At 42.9% G+C, this 27,923-nt stretch overlaps 1 protein-coding gene across 2 annotated transcripts in view; it reads left to right on the top strand.

The window, feature by feature from the left end:
* Positions 1-481: 481 nt before the first annotated feature.
* Positions 482-27,923, top strand: part of FANCI (FA complementation group I) — a 77,878-nt gene continuing 50,436 nt past the window's right edge. Inside the window, exons 1-16 of one of the 2 annotated variants that reach the window (XM_060260262.1) lie at positions 482-527; positions 4,694-4,819; positions 5,461-5,533; positions 7,401-7,531; positions 10,403-10,559; positions 10,655-10,712; positions 11,362-11,403; positions 12,626-12,749; positions 14,073-14,158; positions 14,987-15,119; positions 16,679-16,771; positions 16,946-17,082; positions 18,654-18,834; positions 20,136-20,223; positions 20,584-20,714; positions 20,968-21,038. In XM_060260262.1, the coding sequence (XP_060116245.1) occupies positions 4,736-4,819; positions 5,461-5,533; positions 7,401-7,531; positions 10,403-10,559; positions 10,655-10,712; positions 11,362-11,403; positions 12,626-12,749; positions 14,073-14,158; positions 14,987-15,119; positions 16,679-16,771; positions 16,946-17,082; positions 18,654-18,834; positions 20,136-20,223; positions 20,584-20,714; positions 20,968-21,038 (1,589 nt within the window). In that variant the 5' untranslated portion in view covers positions 482-527; positions 4,694-4,735. Of the gene's footprint in view, positions 528-4,693; positions 4,820-5,460; positions 5,534-7,400; positions 7,532-10,402; positions 10,560-10,654; positions 10,713-11,361; positions 11,404-12,625; positions 12,750-14,072; positions 14,159-14,986; positions 15,120-16,678; positions 16,772-16,945; positions 17,083-18,653; positions 18,835-20,135; positions 20,224-20,583; positions 20,715-20,967; positions 21,039-27,923 lie in introns of those variants that run through there. The other variant, XM_060260261.1, reaches the window with a different exon arrangement.

Raw genomic sequence — 27,923 nt, forward strand, 5'->3', positions numbered from 1 at the left:
ACGGCTGCTTGAGAGCTGCAACATTAAACTAAAGTTCCAGAGGTGGCCAACAGTAGCTCTCCAGATGTTTTTTGCCTACAACTCTCATCAGCCCCAGCCAGCATGGCCAATAGCTGGGGCTGATGGGAGTTGTAGGCAAACACCATCTGGAGAGCTACCGTTGGCCACCCCTGAACGATAATGAGCAAAGAGGCTATAGAGGTAGGGGAAAGCCATAGCCCTCAACATAGACTTCCGGCTTAAGACAGAACATGCTTTCGACTGCGAGCGGCCCCATTCGGGGCTCACATAAACTGACAATCATAGCTTTCTGTTGGAACCCGAAGTTGGGGTTGCGTGCCGCTGCCGACTTTTGTGCCCTACCGGAAGTTGTCTTGTGGCTCGGGGCAACGCTGACGAGAGTTCCTGGCGGGAAAGTTGGATTCCGCCAAGGCGTCGGGGCGAAGGGCGGCGGCTCCCGACGGGGTTTCTGAGGCACAAGAGGGAAGGAAGGAAGGAAGGGGCTGAGGAGGAGAGAAGCTGGTAGGGTCAGCGGCCGTTAGGTGGAGGGGGGCTGCGCCAACTGCAGTGGCCTCTTGGCCCCTCGGAGGGCTTCCTTCGGGCGGCAGCTGGGTTTCTGCTCTCAAGACAGCCACGCCTACGCGGGAAAGAGTCCCTCTGAGCGCTGCAGATTGCCTCTCTCGACTTGCTAGTGAGGCTCTACTGCGGCATATCTGGCCAGGTGGAAGTCGTGTTTCCCCCACAAGGCTCCTCTTTATTCAAGAGGACCAGGGCATGTTCAAATCAGATTCTGCTTCCTTCTCTTGTTTAATATGCTAGTTGACCGATACTTGGCTTCCTAACCGGCTCCTAGGCAGGGCTTTTTTGTAGCAGGAACTCCTTTGCATATTAGGCCACACACCCCTGATGTAGCCAATCCTCCAAGAGCTTACAGTAGACCCTGTAATAAGAGCCCTGTAAGCTCTTGGAGGATTGGCTACATAATAATAATAATATTTTATTTATATCCCATCCTCCCCGCCGCAGCAAGCTCATATCCCGCCCTCCCTGCCGCATGAGGGGTGTGGCCTAATATGCAAAGGAGTTCCTGTTATTTAAAAAAGCCCTGCTTGTAGGCATCAAGATTTGATTAAAGTGGGAAAATTCAATGAGAGGATGGGCCATGACTCAGTGGCAGGGCAGCTGCTTTGGCTTCATAATGTCCCAGCTCCACCCCCAGCATCCCTGGTAGTATGTGAAACGAAAGATCACCACCAGAGAACCTGGAGAGCTGCCATTCAGAGTGGGTATAAGAGTTAAACTTAGAGAGAAACTGATGGTCCAGCTCTGTATAAGGCAGCTTTAAAGAAGCGGAAGGGCCCCTGGCTCAGTAGCAGAGCCTCTGCTTTGTGCGCAGAAGCTCTCAAGTTCAATCTGTGGCATCTCCAGTTAAAAAGGACAAGGTAGGAGGTGATGTGAAGGGCCTCTGCCTGAGACCCTGGAAAACCCACTACCAGTCTCTGCGCACAATACATAAGTGATACACCAAATACCTGACTCACTATAAAGCAAAATATTCTTTGGGGAGGAAATTTGTAGCCTGCTCCAGGCACATTTGAGAGGTGCCTCAAGTGCCACCTTTTCTCCTTGTAGTGGCCCTATTGATGGTGGTTGGAAGGGACTCTTCACCGGAGCTGAGACCAGGCATGATGAACAGGTGCCTGGGTACCTACAATTTATTTATTTAATTTATACTCCGCCCTATCCCATCAAACAATAAAAACTGTAAAACAATGAATGGCACAAGAAATAATAACAAAAACCCATGCTTTGTGTCAGCAGGAAAAGGTACCCTAAGAAACTTCAGTGCTCAAATAATATCCAGGACAGCAGGGCTCAGGGAAAGGGGTGGTGAACATATTGTACTGCTTCTTACAAGTACTTTATGGCCCTCAAAGTTAGAAGCTAGTTTTACATCACTTATAAATTTGGCCTGGCTAGCAGTCTCTAGATTTGGAATCTGCCTTTGTTCACCTGTGAACAGAACAGTTTTCTTTACACCTAATGACTGATCCTTATACTTGTCTTAAATCAGTAGATGAGAAACTGACTGCTTTTGGACTTTCCCCTCCTTTTCGTGGAGCTAAATAAAGGTTATTTAGTGAGCAATGGCTGTATAAGGAATATTGATTTACAAGAAACATTGACTAAAGCCTGCAGTGTGTGTTTTCCTCTACTATTCCACTTTGCTCTAATGATCCCGCATCAATATTTATTTAATTAATTAAATTTTTGACCACCCTTCCCAGAGACTGGTCTCAGGGCGGTTCACAACAAATTGCATTTCAAAAACAATTAAAGCCAGGTTAATAATACTAAAATTTCAGATTCCCTAAAAACAGGATGGCGTCAAATCTATGTGGTGCTGCCATCTCATGGGGGAGTGGGAGTGCCATTTGTAAACCACAGCTGTCCTCAACTAAATACTTGGTGGAACATCTGAGCCTTGCAGGCCATGTAGAATGGTAGTAATTCCTGCAGGAGTCAGATGGAAATTGACAGCGTGCCACCAGGTTGCCGCCAGGGCAGAGAACGCCCTTGCCCAATTTGATGACAGCCAGAGCTCTCTCGGGCTGGGAACCACCAGCAGATGTTGGTCACTAGAGTGCAAGGCTCTCTATGTTACCTGTGTATGTTATCTATCAATATTAACTGTTCCAAGATATTGCCATGCGTTGATGCTAGCAGATATAATGTGCTGCCATCTGCGCTATTGACAGGAAGATACAAAAACAATCTACAGAAATAGTACATTTTCTTGGTGTGCTGACCTGATTGTAACACTGGTTCATATGTTTTTCCATTGTAGATTCTATATACAGGCATGCTTGGATTTAAAAATTTTTTTAAACAATTTCTGTTAAATTTGTCAAACTTATTTACAATAAGACATAGTGTGTGACTTAGTTACAATGTCCATTTCATACAGATGAAGTTAAAAGTTTCAGTTTCTTGGAGAAACAGGAAGAAGAAAAAATAATTATACAATTATTAAAAATGGAGCATTCATGCATAAATTGGATTTTGTGGTACCACATCATGTTCTGCTAAATGTTCCACAATTGGAAACCAGATTGTCACAAACTTAGTTTCATATTTTCCCACTGAAGTTGTTAATTAACTGTTTGCTATTTTGCTTTGTACAAAATATTCCCAAAGCCGGTGTTGCCGCTTAGTCATTGTAGGTGAAGAAGGCATTCTCCATTTGGTAGCCAACATTGTCATGCTTGGATTTATTGGAACCTGTGTTGGTTGACAATAAACTGTTCCCTGAGCAGAAGACTCTCAAAATCTTATTGGCAGAGGGTTGACCAAAGTTTCTGTTTTCTGCAATTAAAATATAGGCCAATATAATGTTCTGTGTATAACCTACTCAGATTCCAGCCTTTAAGATGTACTAGGATGAATGATGTATGCTGAAAGTTTCTGTAGGTAATTACCTCTATAATAGTGTTTTTCTGCTTCATAACCCTAACCCTGTGGGCCACAATAAAGACCGACATTAAAGACATTTCATTTTTAATGGATTTTGATTTCTGAGAGCAGTCAGGAAGCTTTTTGAGGCTAAAAAGCAGAATATGGCAAACAAAAACCTTCTCCATGCACATAAAAGAAGAAGAATTGCAGGTTTATACCCCGCCCTTATCTCTGAATCAGAGACTCAGAGCAGCTTACAATCTCCTATATCTTCTCCCCAACAACAGACACTCTGTGAGGTGGGTGGGGCTGAGAGGGCTCTCACAGCAGCTGCCCTTTAAAGGACAATCTCTGCCAGAGCTAATGGCTAACCCAAGTGTCAAGCATCAGATCTCAAAATAACCAAACGTTGATTTTGAAACAAAGTATTGGTTTATTGATAATCCATTGTGATCGGGTAGGCACCAGATTGGAAGTGATACAATGTAACTCAAGAATGCTAATTTTAAGGGGGCACATCAAAGGTATTTTAGGAATTTTAACACAGGAGTGTGAAACTAACACTCTAGCTACTTTATCTGTTCTTGCGGTTTAGCAACATCCTGGGTCTAGGTTTAATCCTGGGGAAGTATCCCAGGAGACCTTATCTTCAAAGCGGACATTCCTGCATTTGCTACTAGTGAGAACTAAAGAATAGGTTATATGGCTTTGATGTGCAGTACATTAGAACAACAGTTGAAAATACAGTTTTACAAAGAAAGAAATCACATGCTTGACACCAAGGCCATTCCAGCAGGTGCAAGTGGAGGAGTGGGGAATCAAACCCGGTTCTTCCAGATAAGAGTCCACACACTGAACCACTACACCAAACTGGCTCTCTAGCATGCCCAGTAAAAAAAGTTGGCCAGGTTCTTCTGGCTAACAGATTTCTTACTTTATAAGGAAGATATATTAGGCACTCAAACTCTTAATGTGTCACCACCAGTAATTCAAAGTAGGACAGATAAGGAGAAGATTTGCTATTTGAAAGTGCTGATTGTATAAAGTTAAGTGGAATGGTGTAAATATGCTCAGCAGTAAGTCCCACTGTGTTCAGTACAGCTTAGGTAAATTGTGCATATGATTGCACAATTAGTCTTTTTCTTTTTTGGTAGCAATTGCAAGAATGCAAATGATCCATCTGTGAGTCCTATCTTTATTTGTATTTGAATGTCTTTTTTTGGTGCTAATTTTGCAGATCACAATCAAAATTAGCTCTTTTTTTGTTAACTGAGCTGTAATGGATAAAAAAATCCTGGCTTTAGCAGCGGAAGAAAAAACAGAGCAGCTTCAGGCATGCCTACAGAACATGAATGAAGAAGAGGCAAGTTGTTGCAGTGGATCCCAAAGCACTACCCTAAGGGTGGGGGGAGACTACCAGTAATACCTTTGTTTGGTCCTTTGCCTTTAACAAGATATTGATCACTCTTTTTATTTATTTATTGCTGGTTCACACTAGTAGGAGCCTTATGGCCAAATTGCAAGGCTTCTGGTGGGTTGCTAGAATTTCAGTTTTGGACCTCCAGCTTCTGAAGAAGCATATATTGGTTATGCAACATACAGGCCACTTACTTGAGGGTGGTTGGAATTGCACCTCCCCATGCTCATAATTCCTCCACGAGCTTACTATAATGTTTGAATGAGTCTACATACATAAAAATATACATGCATAAGCTTCATTTGCATTAACTTGAATCCCTGCCTTTTCTGGGTTCCCGGCCATGAAGACAAAGTAGATGTGTAAGCTTCCTGTTATATGCATAGGCTGCCACTATGAATTTTAATGTTGGTTTTAATTTTGAACTTCACAACCAGTTGGACAAATTCATCATTTGATTCTTATTTGGATTATATTTTTTGTGATTGCATTCCCCCTCCTTCCCAATCAATAAAGCATACCAGGTAAAAGTTTAAGATATTGATATGGCAAATGAGTCCTTAAATTCCTTTTTCTTCTTCCTGTAGTTGAGAGACCTGGTTATCAAGCAGGCCTTGAGAGGGAAAGAAATTGGTGCTCTTCTGAGAGGAATCTTCAAAGGTACTAGGCAAGATCTATGGCAGTCTTTTGGCTCAAGTACATAAATAATTTGTTTATATACAAGACTTTGATCTCAAGTAAGCATGGTAACAGTGCCATCCAGAGAAGAGTTACTTCCTTCTAAGCTCATTGTCTTCATGGAATTTAGATTGGGATCAGAAGGATGTAACTTTGCTTAGGATGGTGCTATAAGTAATGCCTGAGTTTCGTTATCTGTTCATAGGGCATTCTTGCAGAGGAGGGCTACTGTCTGGCATCCCCAGGAGCGTTTTTTTGTGGCGGGGGGTGGGGGGCAAGGGATGGAAATGTCTGGTGACATGTGACATCACATCCATCTGAAATCCCAAATGTGATGTTAGTGCATTGGCTGCTGTTCTAGCTATCCCTCCAAACTCCACTGTACTTAACATGGAATTGCCAGGGTGGCCACAGCGTTTCTCTGAACATATGAACATATATGAACATATGAAGCTGCCTTATACTGAATCAGACCCTTGGTCCATCAAAGTCAGTATTGTCTTCTCAGACTGGCAGCGGCTCTCCAGGGTCTCAAGCTGAGGTTTTTCACACCTATTTGCCTGGACCCTTTTTAGCTGGAGATGCCGGGGATTGAACCTGGGACCTTCTGCTTCCCAAGCAGATGCTCTACTACTGAGCCACTTCTGACATCACATCCAGGATTTTGGGTGGGTGTGATGCCATACATTGCTGGATGACATTCCTGGCCCTAGATCTTTCTCTCACTGCTCTGAGGAGCAAGGGTAGGAGGGAGAGACCAGCCAGTGAGAGGCTTCCCACTACCAGTGGGCACTGATGTCCCTAGATTAGCCCCATCTTTACAGAACTTCAGGACTGGACTATGACTTCTTTTCTGAAAGGCCCTCAAATTAGATTGGTGCTGCTTGACAGCGGTGTTTGTTTCCAGAATATTATGGGGTTTTTTTATTGTCATATTTTTCAATATACTTCAATGTACTTGGCCACCATAAGGACCCAGTGGGTGAAAAGGCTGTGTATAAACATTCTAAGATAAATAAGCATAGTCAGTTTCCAGATAGTATTGTCCTGAACAAATGCCTTGAATAACAATCAAAATAAATCCCAACAGCTGATACCTCAGTGTCACTTGAATATACAAGCATGAACTAATTCCTAATGGACAGTTGATGCTTGTTGCCACAGTCTGAGAGAGCAATCCTAATCAGGTCTACTAAGTCTCATTTTATTTTCAGTGGGACTTACTCTCAGAAAAGTATTCTTTGGACTGCCGTCTTAGAAATGCAGAATAAGCAAGGTAGTAATTTCACTGGACCTACTTCTGTGATGCAGGAGTGTCTGTACTTGTGTATTAAAGAGAACTTTCTGACTATGGGCGGCCAAACTGAGGCTTGGGAGCCACATATGGTTCTTTCACACATATTGTGTGGTTCTCAAAGCCTCCAGCACCCCACTGGCCAGCTTAAAGAATGCATTTCTCTCTTTAAATCTCTTTTCCAAGCCAAGCCAGCTGGCAGCTTGGAGAATGCATTTAAAGTTGCTTTCTTTCCACCTCCCCTCCCCTACATCTATTTTCCTGCCTACCTGCAGCTCTCAAACATCTGACGTTCATGTCTTGCAGCTCTCAAGCATCTGGCATTTATTCTATGTGGCTCTTATGTTAAGCAAGTTTGGCCACCAGCTGTGATTTAAACTGTGCAAAATAAGGGGGCATAAATGCTGAGAAACCATTTCACATTGAGAAATGGTCTGTGATTAATGACTCTGTTGCTTTTGAAAGATCCCAGCTTTGGTGGATTCCTCTTGACTGAGCTGTCTGAGGAGACAGCCTGTGTATATAAATTCATTTGCTTTCTATCCTCCCCATTAGGGTCTCCTTGCTCTCAACAGAGTTGCGTCATCAGAAGAATCAGCATTTACAAACATGGTGTCCAGCTGGTAGAATCTGGTGACCTGCATGTGGAAGTAGCATCTGAGATTATAGGGCTGCTGATGCTAGAGGTAGTAACAGCTTTATTAGGATTAATTTCTTCTAGACCTGCAAGATCTGGTTAGGAAATTTATTATGTAATTATTCGCTCCCATTTATACCTTACTTTCCTTCCCTTGGGAATCCAGAGCGACTTGCAGCATTTTCTCCTTCATTTTATCATCACAACAAACCTGTGAGGTAGGTTGGTGGTGGTGGAAAAGTGCTGTCAAGTTGCAGCTAACTTATGTTGACCCCATAGGGATTTCAAGGCAAGAGATGAACAGGGGCGGTTTACCATAGCCTGCCTTGGACTTCCTTGATGGTTTCGCATTCAAGTAAACTAGGAAGTTTTGACTGCGAGTATTTTACTAGCCTAAGGTCACTAAGCAAGCTTCCATGGCAGAATGGGTCTTTGAGCTTTGGTCTCCCAGGTCCTAGACCAGGGATGGCCAACGGTAGCTCTCCAGATGTTTTTTGCCTACAACTCCCATCAGCCCCAGCCAGCATGGTCAATGGCTGGGGCTGTTGGGAGTTGTAGGCAAAAACATCTGGAGAGCTACCATTGGCCACCCCTGTCCTAAACCAACGCTCTATTCCAGTGGTTCCCAAACTTTTTTGGGCCACCACCCCCTTGGTTCCATAAACACATCCCTCCTGCCCTACCCAAATCATTATTCAAAAGACCAGTTTGCACAACTCACTAGTGAAGAGAATGGCAATAAAATTCAAAACAGTAACAATTGTTTGCACATTTATTCAAAATACAATTATCATAGAATCATAGGGTTGGATGGAATTTCCAGGGTCATCTAGTCCAACCCCTTCCACAATGCAGGAAATTCACAAATACCTCCCCCTAAATTTACAGGATCCACATTGCTGTCAGATAGCCACCTGGCTTCTGCTTAAGAACCTCCAAGGAAGGAGAGCCCACTACCTCCCAAGGAAGCCTGTTCCACTGAGAAACTGCTCTGACTATCAGGAAGTTCCTTCTAATGTTGAGCCAGAATCTCTTTTGATGTAATTTCAACCCGTTGGTTCTGGTCCTGCCTTCTGGGGCCACAGAAAACAATTCTGCACCATCCTCTGAACCTTAGTTATCACATTTAGTAACTACTTCACTCTGCCCCATGGCACAGAGTGGTAAAGCTGCAGTACTGCAGTACTGTGGTATGAACTCTCTGCTCACGGCCTGAGTTCGATTCCGGCGAAAGTTGGATTCAGGTAGCCAGCCCAAGGTTGACTCAGCCTTCCATCCTTCTGAGGTCGGTAAAATGAGTACCCAGCTTGCTGGGGGGAAAGTGTAAAAGACTGGGGAAGGCAATGGCAAACCACCCTGTAAAAAGTCTGCCATGAAAACGTTGTGAAAGCAACGTCATCCCAGAGTTGGAAACGACTGGTGCTTGCACAGGGGACCTTTCCTTTCACTGCTCAGTAAATTTTTAGTGTGATGGATGGGCTTGATGAAGTAAGACCTATTTTCCAATGTCTGGCTTAAAGTCACTTAGCAGATATCTTAAATCATGTTTATTAATCTGGAGTCAGTTTCTTTGTTTGGAGAGAAGTTGGATGACCACACTAAAACTATGTTCTAGCAAATATGATGTTGGAAATGCAACAAGAAATTTCTTAACCTCTGTCTATAATGCAGGATAGTTATCAGAAATTTCAGAAAAAAACAAACATAACAGACAAAACAAACACATGGTGCAGACAGTTTCTCAAAATGTGGTATACTTGTCTGACTAGAGATCTGGTGGCATATTTATTAACAATTTGTAGTTTCCACCAGATCTCACCACTATACAGAGGCAGAAAGACGGAGTGCCATTTGCCAACATTGTGCCATTGCCTGGTCAGCTGTAAATAAGTGAACAATGCAGTCAAAGGGGCACTCCTCTAGTGTCCCATGCTAACTCTTGCCTATTAGGTAATCTGCCCTCACCCCCATGGGACACTACCATCCACTTTGAGAACCACTCCTCTATCCAATGCACCACACTGGCTTTTTTTTACTTCTAAGTTTCAGGTTGGCTGAGGGGTTTCCATTCCAGCTTTCAGATTCGTATTCCTGAGCAGGCCAGCAAGTAAATGTCAGTCTGGTCATCTTCCCTGTGCACATTTATTTCAAACATGCTGTTATTCAGTGGGACTTCCTGTCAAGCAAATGCATATGGTTGCAAAATGAGTCTCCCAGGTAATGCAGTTATCGTCATTAATATATTGGGTTGCCAACATACTGGCTATCCTGTTGTGCCTTTAACATAAACCAGAAGCCTTTTCTGCTACTGAGAAAAAGTTTCATCTGATTAATTTTTCGGTCTGTTAGACTGCCATTAAGGACATGGGAAGAGGACTGCTGAAAAATGTTGACAGCTTTGCCCTGACCTGGATAGCCCAGGCAAGGCCTGTCTCGTCATAACTTGGAAGCTAAGCAGGGTCGATTCTGGTTAGTATTTGGATGGGAGACTGTCCTTGAAATACCAGTAGTCGGGAGGACAGAGGCAGGCTTTATTCAGCAACCTCTCTGAATATCCTCCGGGCCCTCTGTAGTTGTCAGTCACCAGAGGTTGACATGACTTCCAGGGGCAGACACACACACACAAATATAACCCCCTCCCCCCCAAAAAAAATGTAGACAGCTCTGTTAGGATAACACTGCATGTTTGTATTCAAGATGGTGGCTTGGACTCTTCAGGTCTCAATATGATGCACCAGTTTCTTACTGACAGTTGTCATGCATGACAGTAGGTTTTTATATTTTTCCAGCATGGGGGTACAAGAGCTACTTCTAAAACAATTCTCACTGGCATCTTGACAGCCACTTTCCTTCATTCTTGATTTTTTCTCCTCCTCCCATATTCTTATAACTTTGAGATTTTTTACCTCCCCTTTGTTAGGTCCACCAGCTGCCAGGCCCTGCATTGGTTGACTTGGCCACTTTGTTTCTTGAAGCAGTCCGAGGAGGCAGCCTGCTAAGCGGCAAATCTTTAGAGTTGCTACCGACAGTATTGACTGCGCTGGCTACTTCAAAAGAGATCCTGATTTATGGCAAAGGTAAGCTCTTAGGTTCTCTCCCCCCACCCGCCGCCCCGTTCCTTCTCTTTTCCTATAATGAGTCTTCTAAATGTTCCATTTCCCCTTCCTAACAGGTGAGCTGAGTGGGGGAGAGCTGAAGAAACAGCTGATCAATACACTGTGCTCCAGCAGGTAGGTATGTCTGGTGTTTTCAGTTCCCTGGGTTCTCTGGGAGAATTGTTCAGAACTCACCTGTGAGCCTTTCTCCCATGCATGATTTCAGAGTCCAATATGGTATACCTTTCTTGGAATGGAGATCAGCCAATCAGTCTTTCTCTCTCACACACACACAGATATCTTAAATCACCACTCTATGAAGTGCTGCCATAATCAGCACTGTGAAACATCAGTGCTGTTCTAGGAAATGCTCTTTGCTTAATTGCCCTTCAGTAAATGGTGAGCATCTCACTATAGAAGACCTTTTTGCTTCATTTCAAGGCTTCACTCTCCCTCCCTCTGCTCTGCTTTCTTGAGCTCTTCTCATTCCTCTGTACTGAAATAGCAGTGGTATGATTGCTCTGGGTTCTTCAATCCTTGTCTCTGGCAAGGCATTCATCAGTCCTGTTTGTCAACAGATCTATTTATGAACAGGCCACAGATGTTGCAAGTGTTCTGGAGGGGATGGTAAAATTAGCCTGCATCAGCACAACACCAGGCTTTTATTTAATGTAGTCAAAGAATTATCTGGGGGGAAATATGAGTTGGATCTGGATATGGTAATATTTCTTGCTAGTAATTCCCCCTGCCCTTGTTCTCAGACTTTTTAATTTTATCTGGGCAGGTGGAGCCATCAGTGTGTGATCCATCTCACCTCCATGTTCAGGTAATCCCCAGTCTCTGTTGCTGCTTTTTTTGGTGAGATATTTGTGACTTGGGGAATTGTTTTTTTTTAAGCCATGCAGTCCTAACCAGAGTTACACCTAAGTCCTCTTATTTTAACAATCTTAGAAGGTTGATGAAACTCTGCTTCAAATTGCACTGTAGAATGATCTGCCTTGACTGGGTCTGCTAGTGATCCAATTGGATATTATCCAGAAGTCAAGATTTGCAAAGCCACCGTGATCCATATTTTATCCATCTTCCCAGAGTGATTCACACTTGATAGTAGAGCACAGGGGTGGCCAAACTGTGGCTCTGGAGGCAAGTGTGGCTTTTTCACATATATTGTGTGGCTCTTGAAGCCCCCACTGCCCTGTTGGCTGGCTTGGAGAAGGCATTTCTTTCTTTAAATCATTTCTCCAAGCCAGCTGGTGGTTTGGAGAAAACACTTAAAGTTGCTTTCTTTCCACCCGCCCTCCCTCCCAGGTTTCAAACATCTGACATTTATTCTATGCGGCTCTTACATTAAGCAAGTTTGGCCACTCCTGGTAGAACAGCTTAGGCTATTAGTTGACTCTCCTTATCTAGTCACTGCACTCCCAGGCACTTTTCTACTGAAGCTTTGGGGCAATTACTTCAAAGAGCTGTTGGGGTCTGCCCATCATTTCAGAAACTTCTTTGATCCACAGCCAAGGAGAGCTTTTGGTCTTTTGCGGTGGGATTCCTTTTGTTAGCTCTCGGTCTAAGCATGCTGTTGCATTTTAAAAAGTGCCAGCATGAAGATTTACAAGATTATGCATGGGATGGAGAAAGTAGAGAAAGAAGTCCTTTTCTCCCTTTCTCACAATACAAGAACTCGTGGGCATTCAATGAAATTGCTGGGCAGTCAGGTTAAAACGGATAGAAGGAAGTCCTTTTTCACCGAAAGGGTGATTAACATGTGAAATTCACTGCCACAGGAGGTGGTGGCGGCTACAAGCATAACCGGCTTCAAGAGGGGATTGGATAAAAATATGGAGCAGAGGTCCATCAGTGGCTATTAGCCACAGTGTATGTGTGTGTGTGTGTATGTATATGTATATACATATATATATAATTTTTTTGGCCACTGTGTGACACAGAGTGTTGGACTGGATGGGCCATTGGCCTGGTCCAACATGGCTTCTCTTATGTTCTTATGAATAGGGAAATATTTGAGTTGTCTCCCTCACCTCCAAATTCTGCAGGGATGTCCCACTGAGTGGGGAAGAGCTGCAATTTGTGGTGGAAAAGGTACTAAGGATGTTGCCTAAGGTGGATCTCCAAGAAATCCCTCCTCTGGTCTACCAGCTGCTGCTGCTTTCTGCAAAGGTAATATCTATGGAGAAGCTGACCAGGTTCCCTGAATTCTAAAACATGGACCACACAACTTTTGAGGAAGTTATGTTCTTATAGACAGCTTCAAAATACGGAGCAGAGGTCCATCAGTGGCTATTAGCCATAGTGTGTGTGTATATATATATATATATGTGTGTGCGCGTGCGTGTGTGTATATATATATTTAAATGTTGGCCACTGTGTGACACAGAGTGTTGGACTGGATGGGCCATTGGCCTGATCCAACATGACTTCTCTTATGTTCTTATGAAGACAAAAGTTCCAGTCACTCTTTCAAAGGCTGTGGATAGCAATCACTCTTAGACTGAACAACTGCCTGCAGGCCAACCAGCTGTATCTAAAGTGCATCCTTCCACAAAATTTGCATCACCTCCCCCAGAAGCTTGTTAGTAATGAGAGAGTAGCAGCTAACAACAGCAAACTGTTTTACACCAGAATTGGAAGAGAACTCCACCAAGCCCATTTCTGTTTCTCTGACATTCGTGATTTACCCGACATAGGTGAATAGCAGTGTCCCCTCTAAGCTGAGTTAGTGTGAGCTTGCTCAGTTTTTTAGCCTCCAGCTCACACATTTTTGTCTTAGCTCAGGAAAAATGGCCCCAGAGCAAACTAATTGATGCAATAGCTCACAACTTTAATGCCAGTAGCTCACAAAGCAGAGTTTTTGCTAACAAGACTCCATAGCTTAGAGGGTGAATGCGTATGTCAGATGTCAAAAGGCAGATTAGACAGATTATCAGTGGCTACTAGTGATGGTAACTAAAAGGTACCCCTGCATTCAGAGGCATAAAATCTCTGAATTCCTGTACCAGGAGGCAGCATATGGGGAAGGCCTCTGTCTCTGTGCCCTGTTTACTGACCCTCCAGGGCCACTTTTTGGCCAGACTGCTGGACTAGGTGGATCACTGGTCTGATCTAGTGGGGCTCTTCTTTCATTCTTTCAGGAAACAGGCTGTAGTCTTGGTATTAAAAGAGAAATGGGCTGGGGGACCCAGAATAGCAGTCTGACTGTGGACTGTGAACCAGAAAGTCGCTGGCCGAAAACTGCCCTCTGCCTTGAATTTGCAAGATGACCTTGAATTTGCAAGATGACGCTCTGTCTGCCTCAGTGCCCTGTTTGCAGCATGGGTGAAAATAAATTTTGGGCTAATTTTCTAGCTTGTTCCAAAGACTGGTGAGATTCTGTCTGTCTGTGAAGTGCACTGAGCATTGAGTGCTTACTTTTGGGTTCATGCTACATTTTAATACTTAAATATAAAATTATTTCTGTTAATTTATTCTCTTCTAACCTTCCAGGGCAGCAAGAAAAACATTTTGGAAGGATTAATCAACTTTTTCAACCAGGTAGATCAAAAGCAGAAAGAAGAGCAGAGAGATTCACAGTGAGTAATTTCTCATATACCATATGCATTGGTCCATATTAAGATTTTTTTTACAGTATCTTTTTTCAGACCAACTCACATAATGCCACACAATATGCACGCTTTTGAGTTTTCCAGAACTCTTCAACTTTCAGCTGAAGCAATATAGAACGAAGTTTGAGTCCAGTGGCACTTTTAAGACCAACACAGTTTAATTCTGGGTATAAGCTTTTGTGAGCAAGCACACTTCTTTAAATACACTGAAATGGTTTTCCTCAAGCCTTACATATAGCTGTACTTATGCGTCTTGACTCTAATTAGCCCTACTGGGCACTACTCCCACCCCCCATCTTCCTATATGTAACGCTTGAGGAAATCTGTTTCGATGTATATGAGGAAGTATGCATCTACACATTTTAAATCTCTCAGTTCTTGCTCATACTCAGAATTGAACTTCATTCGTCTTGGCAGTACCACTAGACTCAAACTTAGTTCTCACATCTGTTTCTTAACTCTTGTATTTATTTGTTGATTTGCTGCCATTTACAGGTTTTACCGACTGCTTTAATCCAATTTCATCTATACATCACCCAGTTATTTATGCATCTTGATTCTCATTAGCCCTTTCTGGCAACTAACCCCACCCATCAACTTATATGTAAGGCTTGAGGGAAACTGTTTCAATGTATCTGAAGAAGTGTGCATGCCCAGGAAAGTCCTGAGAAAAGTCAGGTCACCTTGACAATGGCCTGTTTGAGACTCCATGCAAATATGTCCATTTCTGTGGAAATGTCTTTACTGCATCTCTGTCAGAAACAGGATTATTTTTCCAGCCAACAACTCTTTCAGGTCCGTGGACCTTGAAGAAGCTACGGTGCCCTTAGATCAACTCCGCCATGTGGAAGGCACAGTTGTTCTGCATATTGTGCTAGCCATTAATCTGGACCAGGATTTGGGCAAGGAGCTGCTAAAATACTTAAAGGTATGTCAAATGAAAGAATGAGCCAAGATGGAGCTGAAGGTCCACATGCATGGGCAAAGTATGTACATGGCCTGTTTTCTGCTACTCCGTTGAACAAGTCACACAAAAAAATTACGCCACTATCACCCAGTGCTGTGTTGCAAGTTATATATATAATAAATTGTAACAGTGTGTAACTACCTACAATGAACAATGTATATGTTAGAAGCACATGAGGTTGCTGTATAAATTCAGCTGGAAGGACTACAAGAGGCTGATCCTGCTTCTCTGTTTTCAACACTCTTCTTCTGTTCCAGAGCTGATTGATATCACTTACAATTGTTTACATCCTCATATAAAGGTCAGACTTACAAGTTTGACCGTGAGAACTTATAGAAGGGTAACTTGTAAGCTGCTGCTATGTATAAAAATCTAAGAGAAGTTTCTGAAGAATTAGAAAATGCCTTTGCCATTGAGGGTCACAGTCAAGTTTGAACATTATATGAGGATGTAAACATTTGTCAATGATATCAATCAGCTCTGGACCTCAAGAAGAGTGATGGAAATAAAGAAGCAGCATCAACCTCTTATAGTCTTTTCAGGTGAATTTATATTGCAACCTTATGTGCTTGTAATATTTACATTATTTATTATGCTGTTACAATTTATTATATGCATAACTTGCAACACAGCACTGGGTGATTTTTCAGCCTTACTAGTGGTGTAATTTTTTTGTGATTCACTCTCCACACCACAGCCGGTTTTTGAATACTCCACTGAGCAAAGCTAGTGGAGCAGCCTTCCTCCAACTTATGTGGCTCTTATGTTGGATAAAGGGCTGTAAGGTATGAGAGTGTCTAACTGAAGCCATGAAAAATTGTTCCACTCTAAGCTAATAGGGGGGACGACAACTTTTGTTGACTAATTCAACCACAAAATTCCCTGCTTTCTGGTAATTAAACTTTTTCCTTTATGACAGAAGGTGAACGGAATGAAACAGCCACTACCATCTTAATTCCAGCAACTTCTGTTTATTTACCTTATTTATTTATTTTCCCCGTTAGGGACCCAAAGCATTACTGTTTTTGATCTCTTGCCTAGGCTTCTGCCTCCTCCAACATTCTTGCCTCCTGCCCCAATGTTCTTCTCTTCCACACTCCAAGAACACAGGGTGGTTGAGTTGATCCCTTCGTTTTGGACTCCTTGGAGAAAGGGAGATCCAGAAGGGGCAGCTGTCATTGGTTCTGGGTTATTTTGCCTCAGTGCAGTGGAAAGAGGGCTCATGGGAGCAGCTTTCTTTTTTGTTTCTTGGATAGGAAGGCTTTAATGGTAGGAAAGGAAAAAAAGGAGTGGGGCTTACAAATAGTTTTCCATAGCTTCACTATGGCATGACTTCATAGAATCACAGAGTTGGAAGGTACCTCCAGAGCCATCTAGTCCAATCCCTCTGCACAATGCAGGACAGTCACAAATTCTCCTCTCCCTCCCATTATCTTCCTCTTAAGAAAAACAGAGAGATAAAGCAAAGATAACCTCCTTTTTATACATTTGAAACTCTAGTTGTGCTTGGTGTTTCCCAGTCTGAGCAGCACAGAGATCCTGGCAAAGCCCTCTGTCCCTTCAGTGTGACCGTTCTGCTGTCAATGGCCAGAATACACCGATTTCAGGAGCAGGTATGTCTTCTTTCCCAGCTCTTACTGCATCAGTAAGGCAGATATGTACACTGACAGTATCCAAGTAATTTGCATTAAGGCTTGTCTACAACATGCCAGTTCTTCTATCCTGGACTCTCAGTAGTGCAAACAAAAATAACTTCCTGCTTAGTTACTTTTTTGTTTTTGCTGTAGGTCTTTGACTTCCTGAAAACATCAATTATGAAATGCTTCAAGGACCTGCAGTTCATTCAGGGTTCCAAATTCTTGCAGGACTTGGTTCCTCCACACTGCAGTGTATCAGTCACAGTTTTAGAAGTCGTGGCAAACAGGTGGGTTGTGGCAGCCTTGCAGCCCTCTAAGGTCTGCTCTGCACATCCAACAGAATAGCTTTTTCCATTTCAGGCTGTGGATGAGGAATTATACATACATATATACATACACACACACACATTGATTGCAAACAAGATATTTATACTTCTTGGCTGCTAATTTTTACATGTGTCTTTACTCAGTAAAAATCTACAATATAAATCTGTAAGCTCTTTTAACCAATCAAAAGAGTCGCCAGAACTTCTAGAATTGCTCATCAAAAGCAGAATATTCTAAACAGGTACTCAGGTACTTCAGCTGAGCTCAAAGGTGGGATCTTCAGCTCCCAGTCCAAGTTGCCTCAATATATGACCCAACACAGGTTATATGAGCTGATTAAAGTGGCATCTTCAGGCTTGTTCACAAAGCTCTGCAAGGGATCATGCCAATTTCTTGTTCTTATGTCTACAAAGGATGTCTTGTTTCAGAGATGGAATGTTACATATTGGCCCATTTGAAGTTCAACCAGTGAAGATTACTATACAGCTAATGTACTCGTTGGTAGTTTTCTATCTTCTCCAAACCTTCAGAAGTTTTGCTTGACAAGAAGAGAAATCTTTTAACATGTGAGGGGAGAGGAAGTGATGAAAACAATGTCCACATTTACAGTAGCAGGCCATGTTCTCTTTTGCTGCCTGGAGAAGGGGGGGGAAACAGGATTTTTTTTTTTCAAATTCCCTTACAATAATTTTCTTTATGTGGAATCAGCAAAGTGTGTAAACAGCTAACTGGAACCTTTCTCTCACATATGCAGAGTCCAAATGACACCTTTACAACTTGGAATCACAATGGCTATTGAATGAAAACATATATCAGGGTGGCCAAAAGGTGGCTTGGGAGCCACATGTGGCTCTTTCACACATATTGTGTGGCTCTCAAAGCCCCCACTGCTCCACCAACCAGCTTGGAGAAGGCATTTCTCTTTTGAAATCACTTCAAGCTAAGCCAGCTGGCAGCTTGGAAAATGCATTTAAAGTTGCTTTTGTTCCACCTCTCTCCCCTTTTCCATCTATTTCCTCCCTCAAGCACATGTCTTGTGGCTCTTAAATATCAGACGTTTATTCTGTGTGGCTCTTACATTAAGCAGGTTTGGCCATCCCTTATATAGTCATTAATAGAACATATCAAAAAGTTTTATTTTTATATATAGTTATCCATTTTTATGTGGGCCCCCCTTGTTGCCTGGCAGCTATTGCTGATTCTCTCTCTGTCTCCAGGTACACTTCATTGAGCCACCTCAGTGTGCTACATGTATAGATCAGGCCTCTGATAGGTAATGTTGAATGGAGAGCAGTATTGCAGAACATGTTGTCTGGCGGGGGCAGCAGGGAAGAACTTGGCTTTTTGTGGGTTTTTTGTCTCTGAAAGGCCATCTTGGGAAACAGGATACTGAATGAGAGGGACCTTCAACTTGATCTAGCAATTCTTATTGCCCTGTCAAAAGAAGGAAAAGGGCTTGATGGTAAAACTGTTGTCAAGTTTTTCTTATGCTGCTGTCTTCCTCTCCTTTCTTTTTAACATCTCCATCCAGTGTGTTTGGTTGGGATCATGTTACTCAAGGCCTGGTGGATTTTGGTTTCATCCTGCTGGACTCTTATGGGCCAAAGAAATTTTTTGGAAGCAAAGTCATGGAAATTACTACCAGCCTTTCCACAACTCCGACCCATAAAGTGTGCAGTCTGGGAGCCAATATGCTGCTGGAAACCTTCAAGGTAAGGCAGAGATGGAAAAGGCATTGTCGCAGTCTCACAGTTTTTCTTGTTGATAAGCAGGGATGCCCTGTTTCCTAAACTGCTGATACTCAGGGCACTTTTTAAATTTAAGTTGGAGCCACATTTCACTCACTTAGGGTGAGTAAGCATGAGAACTGCCCACCATTAGAAGCTTCTGCCTGAGCCACATGTTCTGGGCATACTTCCTGATTAAAACAAGGCAAGATGTGACATGCAGAGATGCATCAGGCAGCTCCCTGTGAGGGCTGAGAATTTTGCTTCTCTGTGTTAATTGAAAGTAGAAAGACAGAGCTACGTCTATCCAGGGATGCTGATTAGGTGGAGATAAGTCTAGAGCAGTAAATCATACAACAGGCCACCTTTTTATGGCTTTTTTCATAGCACAAGTTTTATTAACATTTTGGCTTTCAAGATTACAGGGTAGATTTAGCCTCTCGGTTTTCCTATATATCTGTTGCATAGCCTTGTTTTTTTTAAGAACGTGCATCAGTGGAAGAGGGTGTCTGTGCGTCCCTTTCACTTTCCAAGGCAAGACCAGAACATTCCAGGACTGTTGTTGTTCTGGTAGGAATAGCATTCTTCCTCTGCAAGTTTTGTGATGTTGAAATTTGAATGACTAAAAATAAAATTAAAAAATGACTTAAAAAAAACATTAGGAAAAAAAACGCTGATGAAAAAGCCAAGTAGTGAAAGAGCAAGGAAGGAGGATCCTTCCTCAGGAACTGGTCTGAGCTTGTGAAATCCCTGTGAAACCAGGCAACCTACCCCACTCCTCTACCCACTGACTGTAGCTCTGTTCACATGTTACACTGAATGCACATACATGCTGCTTGCACATACATCTTGCATGTACATGTGTTAAGAAAGAGCCACTGGGCATTCAGTTTACAAATGAAGCTAGGGACCAGTATCTGAATGAATGTGGGGTTTAAATCACATTCTGCTGTATGTGTGTGGAATGTAACATGAAATATAGAGTACACTATACACAGATTGTATATGCATTCACTTTAATATGTGAGCAAGATGAGTAAAGCAATCCAGAGGGCCTGAGGTAGAGAAGGATGCCCTTCACTGAGAAGATACTATTGTAAATAAGTCAGATGACCTGGACTTATTACTCCTGGAAAAGTTGGTCATCTATGGGAAATTTTTATGGGGTTGTGAATGTTCTGCAAGTCTAGTAGTCTAGGGGGTGGTGTTGAGTTCCTGAAATTATGGACAAAATCGTTCTTGCTTGCTTGTGTGTGCTTTCTCTCGAGTGCTCTGCGTCTTTCCAGGTCCATGAACCAATCAGGAGGGAGATCCTGGAGCAGGTCCTCAACAGAGTTGTCATCCATGCTGGCTCTCCCATCAGCCACTTCATAGGTAATGGTGAAATGATCCAGTGGGCAATCCAATCCATTATCAAACTGCTTTTTAGTTTTGTTTCATTCTTCACTTCAGAGGGATAACATTTCCTCATTCCAAAACATTGGCGGTCTGTCCTTGAGAATACGTAGCACAGACCAGAGACTATATCTGACACACCAGGATGTGAGTGCTAATAAAATTGAACTGAACTAGCACTCACATCCTGATGTGTTGGAAATATTCTCTAGCTTCTGAATGCCACAACAGGAGAAGTCTGTCCTCTTTTCTCTCTTCCCACCCCAGGCTCCTTGTATTTGGACCTTTTGTTCTTACCTCATTGGAGTCCATAGCTCCACTTGTTATTTTTTCTTTCAGATTTGCTGTCCAGCATCATCTCCTATGCTCCCCTCGTCCTTCAGAATTCTTCGTCCAAAATCACAGAGGTCTTCGATCAGCTGTCTTTTCTTCCTCTTGCAACAGTGCAGGGTCTCCTGAAGGCTGTGCAGGTAAAGTGTTGTGTTCCAGAGGGAGGGCATGTATATCTGAGGCAGCCTCCTCAGTGGGTGCATGTTCTGAGCTAACAGGACTCATCAACTGAATGGTTTTTTGTGAGTACAACTATCATTTCTTTCATAGCACATAGTTTGACTGTAACTGATCCAAAGATGACTTTCTCCTAACCTCTCTCTGGATTTCCTAGTATTCTTCCTCCTCTCTATGTTGACATATTCTGATCTATTCCATCCTTTTTTGTTCCAGCCCCTGCTCAAAATAAGCATGCCCATGAGGGACTCCCTTATCCTTGTTCTTCGCAAATCAATGTTTTCAGGGTAAGTTTCTTTTAAAAAATTATTTCCTTCAAAAGCAGAAAAAGAAGATATTTCGACTTGTCTTTAGTTAAACTACAGTACAAGTAGATGCCCAACATCGCTGAATGTAATGGTAGCAACACTAGCACCAAAAATTATTTTAAAGTATTTTAAGCTGTTTTAAATTGTTTAACTGGTAATGATTGTTAATTTTAATTGTTTGCTCAGTGTTTTATTGTTTGGTGTTTGATTATGTTAGCCGCCCTGAGCCTGCTTCGGCGGGGAGGGCAGGATGTAAATGCGAAGAATAAATAAATAAAATAAATAAGAAAAAGGGGGGAAACCCCTCAAAAGTTAACAACTAAGGAGTGGGGAGTATATATAAAGTTGAAAGACAAAAATGGCAGTGATAGAAGATCTGCACATAAGTTTCTATAAAAGATGTCAAGGTATTTTTATAATATAAAAGCCCAGATGTACTGGTCATGACTCATCACATCAGCCATTGGCCACTGGGGAACCTGCCTTCACATCCTGTTGGCCCATTCCACTGGCAGGGAACTGCAGCCGCCTTCCTATAGGCCTTCCTGGGGTCTTCCAGCAGCCTCCCAGGGCTTTGTGGAGGCTGTGGGAGGTTCATGATGGCAGCTCCCAGGACGCTGTGGAGGCCTCAGGAGGCCACGGCAGGGACCCAGCAGCAGCTCCCGAGTAAGCAAGAGCGGGGAAAGTAAATGGCAAGGGGTGGGTGTGGGTGGAAGGGGAGCAATGGTGAGGGGTTAATGCCAAATGTGTGTGGGGTAAGAGGGCAGCAAGGTTGCGGGGGGGAGTACATGCCATGCGGTGTGTGGGAAGCCAGCAAGATTGGGGAGAGTTGAATGCCAATTGGGTGGGGAGTGCTGCAAGAGGGGGGACAATGACAATGGTGTTGGGAGGTGGGAAGACAGTAAGTGTGGGGTGGATAGGAATGGAGTTGAATTTTCCCTTTTCCTTTGACTTGATGAGGGGGGGATTTTGTTGGGATGGGGACACGTGACAGTTGCCCAGAGCCTCTTTCTGGAGCCCGTTGTATTTATTTGCACAATGGGCCTTATTCCTAGTCTAAAAATAAGTCGATATGCAGTTGTCCTAAGTCCATTGATTTACAAGAAGCAGGCATTTATGTTTCCAGTGCTGTAATATGGGTCTTTTAGCTGCAGTAAGGGCACAAGGGGTCCATTTTTGTTGACCACTGGTTAATCTCTAAGAGACAGTCATATGATTTAAAAGTACATAAAAATCCTTAAAAATCAATGAACATTTTTAATACAAAATTGATGAGAGTAATAATCTCCTCCCAGAAAAGCCAAGTGACTGGACACACCAGGGATACATCCTGTGAGTTACAATACCAACAGCTAGATACTTTACTCAGCCCTTTACTAAAGAGTCACTGTTGTGCCCAGTATATCCTAAACATAACATTTTGTGGCTTAAGTCTCAAGATCCATAGAGAGAGCTATATTCCATTGCTTTGGCAAGCAAGAATGATTCCATGCATTCCTGAGATCTGGATTGGCCCATATAGAATTTATTAATTGACATCAATTATTTATAAAGAAATATTTATGATTCAAATATTACAAAACAATTATCACAAAAAGGGTTCTTTTCTTATGTTTAGAGTAAGAAAAAGAGAAAGGACATGGTAGGCCCATTGCCAGGGCAAGAAAGTGAAATTGTAACAGATGATGAAGAGAGGGTGGAACTGCTCAATTCCTACTTTTCCTCAAGTCTTCTCTTCTGAGGGAAACAATGCTCAACATGGCATAAACAGAACATATAATGAGGGTATGGAGTTGCAGCCTAGGATCAGAATAGGGGTGGTACATAAACACCGAATTTCTTTAAATGAAACTAAGTCCTCAGGGCCAGATGAACTGCATCCAAGGGTTCTAAAAGAGCTTGGGGATAAGAACATAAGAACATAAGAGAAGCCATGTTGGATCAGGCCAACGGCCCATCAAGTCCAACACTCTGTGTCACACAGTGGCAAAAAATTTTATATACACACATACACTGTGGCTAATAGCCACTGATGGACCTGTGCTCCATATTTTTATCTAAACCCCTCTTGAAGGTGGCTATACTTGTGGCCGCCACCACCTCCTGTGGCAGTGAATTCCACATGTTAATCACCCTTTGGGTGAAGAAGTACTTCCTTTTATCCGTTTTAACCTGTCTGCTCAGCAATTTCATCGAATGCCCACGAGTTCTTGTATTGTGAGAAAGGGAGAAAAGTACTTCTTTCTCTACTTTCTCCATCCCATGCATTATCTTGTAAACCTCTATCATGTCACCCCGCAGTCGACGTTTCTCCAAGCTAAAGAGTCCCAAGCGTTTCAACCTTTCTTCATAGGGAAAGTGCTCCAGCCCTTTAATCATTCTAGTTGCCCTTCTCTGGACTTTCTCCAATGCTATAATATCCTTTTTGAGGTGCGGCGACCAGAACTGCACACAGTACTCCAAATGAGACCGCACCATCGATTTATACAGGGGCATTATGATACTGGCTGATTTGTTTTCAATTCCCTTCCTAATAATTCCCAGCATGGCGTTGGCCTTTTTTATTGCAGACGCACACTGTCTTGACATTTTCAGTGAGTTATCTACCACGACCCCAAGATCTCTCTCTTGGTCAGTCTCTGCCAGTTCACACCCCATCAACTTGTATTTGTAGCTGGGATTCTTGGCCCCGATGTGCATTACTTTGCACTTGGCCACATTGAACCGCATCTGCCACGTTGACGCCCACTCACCCAGCCTCAACAGATCCCTTTGGAGTTCCTCACAATCCTCTCTGGTTCCCACCACCCTGAACAATTTAGTGTCATCCGCAAACTTGGCCACTTCACTGCTCACTCCCAACTCTAAATCATTTATGAACAAGTTAAAGAGCATGGGACCCAGTACCGAGCCCTGCGGCACCCCACTGCTTACCGTCCTCCACTGCGAAGACTGCCCATTTATACTGACTCTCTGCTTCCTATTACTAAGCCAGTTTTTGATCCACAAGAGGACCTGTCCTTTTACTCCATGACTCTCAAGTTTTCTAAGGAGCCTTTGATGAGGAACTTTATCAAAAGCTTTCTGGAAGTCAAGGTAAACAACATCTATCTGGTCGCCTTTGTCCACATGTTTGTTCACCCCCTCAAAGAAATGTAACAGGTTAGTGAGGCAAGATCTTCCCTTGCAGAACCCATGCTGAGTCTTCCTCAATAACCCGTGTTCATCAATGTGCCTACTCATTCTGTCCTTGATAATGGTTTCTACCAACTTTCCCGATATTGAAGTCAGACTGACTGGCCTGTAATTTCCCGGATCTCCTCTGGAACCCTTTTTAAAGATGGGGGTGACATTTGCTACCTTCCAGTCCTCAGGAACGGAGGCAGATTTCAATGAAAGATTACAGATTTTTGTTAGAAGATCCACAAGTTCAACTTTGAGTTCTTTCAGAACTCTCGGATGTATGCCATCCGGACCCGGTGACTTATTAGTTTTTAATTTGTCTATCAGTTGTAGGACCTCCTCTCTTGTCACCTCAATCTGACTCAGGTCTTTCAACACCCCTTCCAAAATTAGTGGTTCTGGGGTGGGCAAAAAGTTCTCGTCTTCCACAGTGAAGACGGAGGCAAAAAATTCATTTAGCTTCTCAGCCATTTCCCTATCCTCCTTCAGTAATCCTTTTACCCCATGGTCATCCAAGGGCCCCACTGCCTCCCTGGCTGGTTTCCTACTTCTAATATATTTGAAGAAAGTTTTATTGTTGGTCCTTATGTTTTTTGCAATATGCTCCTCATAGTCCCTTTTTGCCTGCCTGATCACAGTCTTGCATTTGATTTGCCACAGCCTGTGTTCCCTTTTACTAATCTCACTTGGACTGGTTTCCCACCGCTTAAAGGAGTCCTTCTTACCTTTTACAGCTTCCATTACTTTGTTTGTTAACCATGCAGGCCTTTTCTTATGCCTGTTTGTGCCTTTCCTAACTTGTGGTATGTATTTTATCTGAGCTTCTAGGATTATAGTTTTAAATCGCGTCCAAGCTTCCCCAAGGGTTTTGACCGTATGTACCTTTCCTTTCAGTTTCCTCCTCACATGCCTCCTCATCTCAGTGTATTTACCCCTTTTAAAGTTAAACGTGGTTGTGGCGGTCTTTTTGGACAACTCCCTATTTATACAAATGGTGAAATCAATAACATTATGGTCACTGCTCCCAAGCGGCGCAATCACTTTTACATCTCTCACCAAGTCTTGGGCATTACTTATGGGATGTAATTTCTGAGCCTCTGGCTATTATTTTTGAAATTTTTTTGGAGAACAGGAGAGGTGCCAGAAGATTGGAGGCAGGGAAGGAGGTAAAGGAGGATCCGGGTAATGTCTATACCTGGAAAAGTTTTAGAACAAATCATCAAACAGTCAGTCCTGGAACATTTAGAAAGGATGGCTGTGATTACTAAGAGCTTCTCAAGGACAAGTCATGTCAGACTAACCCAATCTCTTTTTTTGAGAAAGTGACTACCTTACTGGATCAGGGGAATGCTTTACACATTGTTTATCTTGATTTCAGTAAGGCTTTTGATAACGTTCCACGTACTATCCTTGTTGACAAGTTGGTAAAATGTGGTTTGGATCCTGTTACCATTAGGTGGATCTGTAACTGGTTGACAGATCTCCCCAAAGAGTGCTTGCGAATGGTTCCTTATCCTCTTGGAGAGGAGTGACAAGTGGAGTGCCTCAAGGATCTGTCCTGGGTCCTGTTTTGTTCAACATCTTTATAAATGATTTAGATGAAGGAATAGAAGGAATGATTAAATTTGCAGACGATACTAAGTTGGGAGGGGTTGCAAATACAGTAGAAGACAGAAACAGGATACAGGATGATCTTGATAGGCTGGAAAACTGGGCTAAAACCAATAAAATGAATTTTAAGAAGAAGAATTGAAGATTTATACCCTGCCCTGAATCAGAGCAATCTCCTTTGTCTTCTCCCCCCACAACAGACACCCTGTGAGGTGGGTGGGGCTGAGACGGCTCTCACAGCAGCTGCCCTTTCAAGGGATAAATGTAAAGTTCTGCATTTAGGTAGGAAAAATCCAATGCATGGCTATAGGATGGGGGAGACTTAGCAGTAGTATGTGCGAAAAGGATTTCGGGGTCTTAGTGGACCGTACACTGAACATGAGTCAACAGTGTGATGTGGCTAAAAAGGCAAATGCAATTTTGGGCTGTATCAACAGAAGTATAGTGTCCAGATCACATGAAGTGATGGTATCGCTTTACTCTGCTGTGGTAAGACCTCACTTGGAGTATTGTGTTCAGTTTTGGGCACCACATTTTAAGAAGGATATAGATAAGCTAGAACAGGTCCAGAAGAGGGCAACTGAAGATGGTGAGGGGTCTGGAGACCAAGTCCTATGAAGAAAGGTTGAAGGAGCTGGGGATGTTTAGCCTGGAGAGGAGGCGGCTGAAAGGTGATATGATCACCATCTTCAAGTACTTGAAGGGCTGTCCTATAGAGGATGGTGTGGAATTGTTTTCTGTGGCCCCAGAAGGTAGGACCAGAACCAATGGGTTGAAATTAAATCAAAAGAGTTTCCGGCTCAACATTAGGAAGAACTTCCTGATCGTTAGAGCGGTTCCTCAGTGGAACAGGCTTCCTTGGGAGGTGGTGGGCTTTCCTTCCTTGGAGGTTTTTAAGCAGAGGCTAGATGGCCATCTGACAGCAATGAAGATCCCGTGAATTTAGGGGGAGGTGTTTCTCGGTTTCCTGCATTGTGCAGGGGGTTGGACTAGATGACCCTGGAGGTTCCATCCAACTCTATGATTCTATGAGATCCGTGTCTTGCAGGACTTCTCTAGGTTCTGCAGGGCCTGCAAGGCTGAGCTTTTCGTGTCAGGCCTTTCCCGACTGAATTTATGGCACAGAGTGGTAAACTGCAGCACTGCAGTCCAAACTCTGTTCACATCCTGAATTCAATCCCGGTGGAAGTTGGGTTCAGGTAGCTGGCTCAAGGTTGACTCATCCTTCCAAGGTCCGTAAAATGAGTACCCAGCTTGCTAGGGGTAAAATGTAGATGACTGGGGAAGGCAATGGCAAGCCACTCCTTAACAAAAAGTCTGCCAAGAAAACGTAATGTGACATGACCCCATGCTTGCACAGGGGATTACCTTTACCTTTCAAGCTTGATCCACCACTATCAGTAGTTAATTGTTTGTTTTTTTTGTTTTTGTACTGTTTTAACTGCATTTATTTTATCTGTTTTATACTGGTGTGATCTGCTCAGAGCTCCTCTTCATGGGGGAGAGGCAGTATATAAATTGAAATAATAAATTTAAAATAAAGCATAGGAAAATAGATCAAGTTGATATTGTCGGGACATCATAGTTCTCTTGCTGCAAAAACTGCAGGAGGAATTGGATCCACCATCATATCTAGACCTTAATGCATTCCACAGTGAGGGGAACCAGTAAACAGACCTCCAAAAAGGCCCAAGATGGATAGTCCAACTGCCCAGTAAAAGTTAATAAATATGCCTTATGATATATAATAAGATCAGGGAAAACAAATCATCCTTCATTGAATGGGAGTTGCATCTTCCTTTAAAAAAAATACCCCACATAAATTTCTGAAACACATCTGTGAGGCATATGAAAAGGAATTGCATGTAAATTATAAATAATCCTAGGTATAGTATTCATTTTGAGTGTATTTACTTTGCCCCATAAAGACAACTTTAAAGTTGTCCATCTGCCTAGTTCCAAAGTTATATCAGCCAGTAGCTTGTTAAAATATCCCTAGGAATCAATATTCCAAGATAAGCGATGACATCTGGGCACCACCAAAAAATGTCCATAAGCAAATCCACTCTA

Source organism: Heteronotia binoei, chromosome 19 (assembly GCF_032191835.1).
Source record: "Heteronotia binoei isolate CCM8104 ecotype False Entrance Well chromosome 19, APGP_CSIRO_Hbin_v1, whole genome shotgun sequence".
NCBI lineage: Eukaryota > Metazoa > Chordata > Lepidosauria > Squamata > Gekkonidae > Heteronotia > Heteronotia binoei.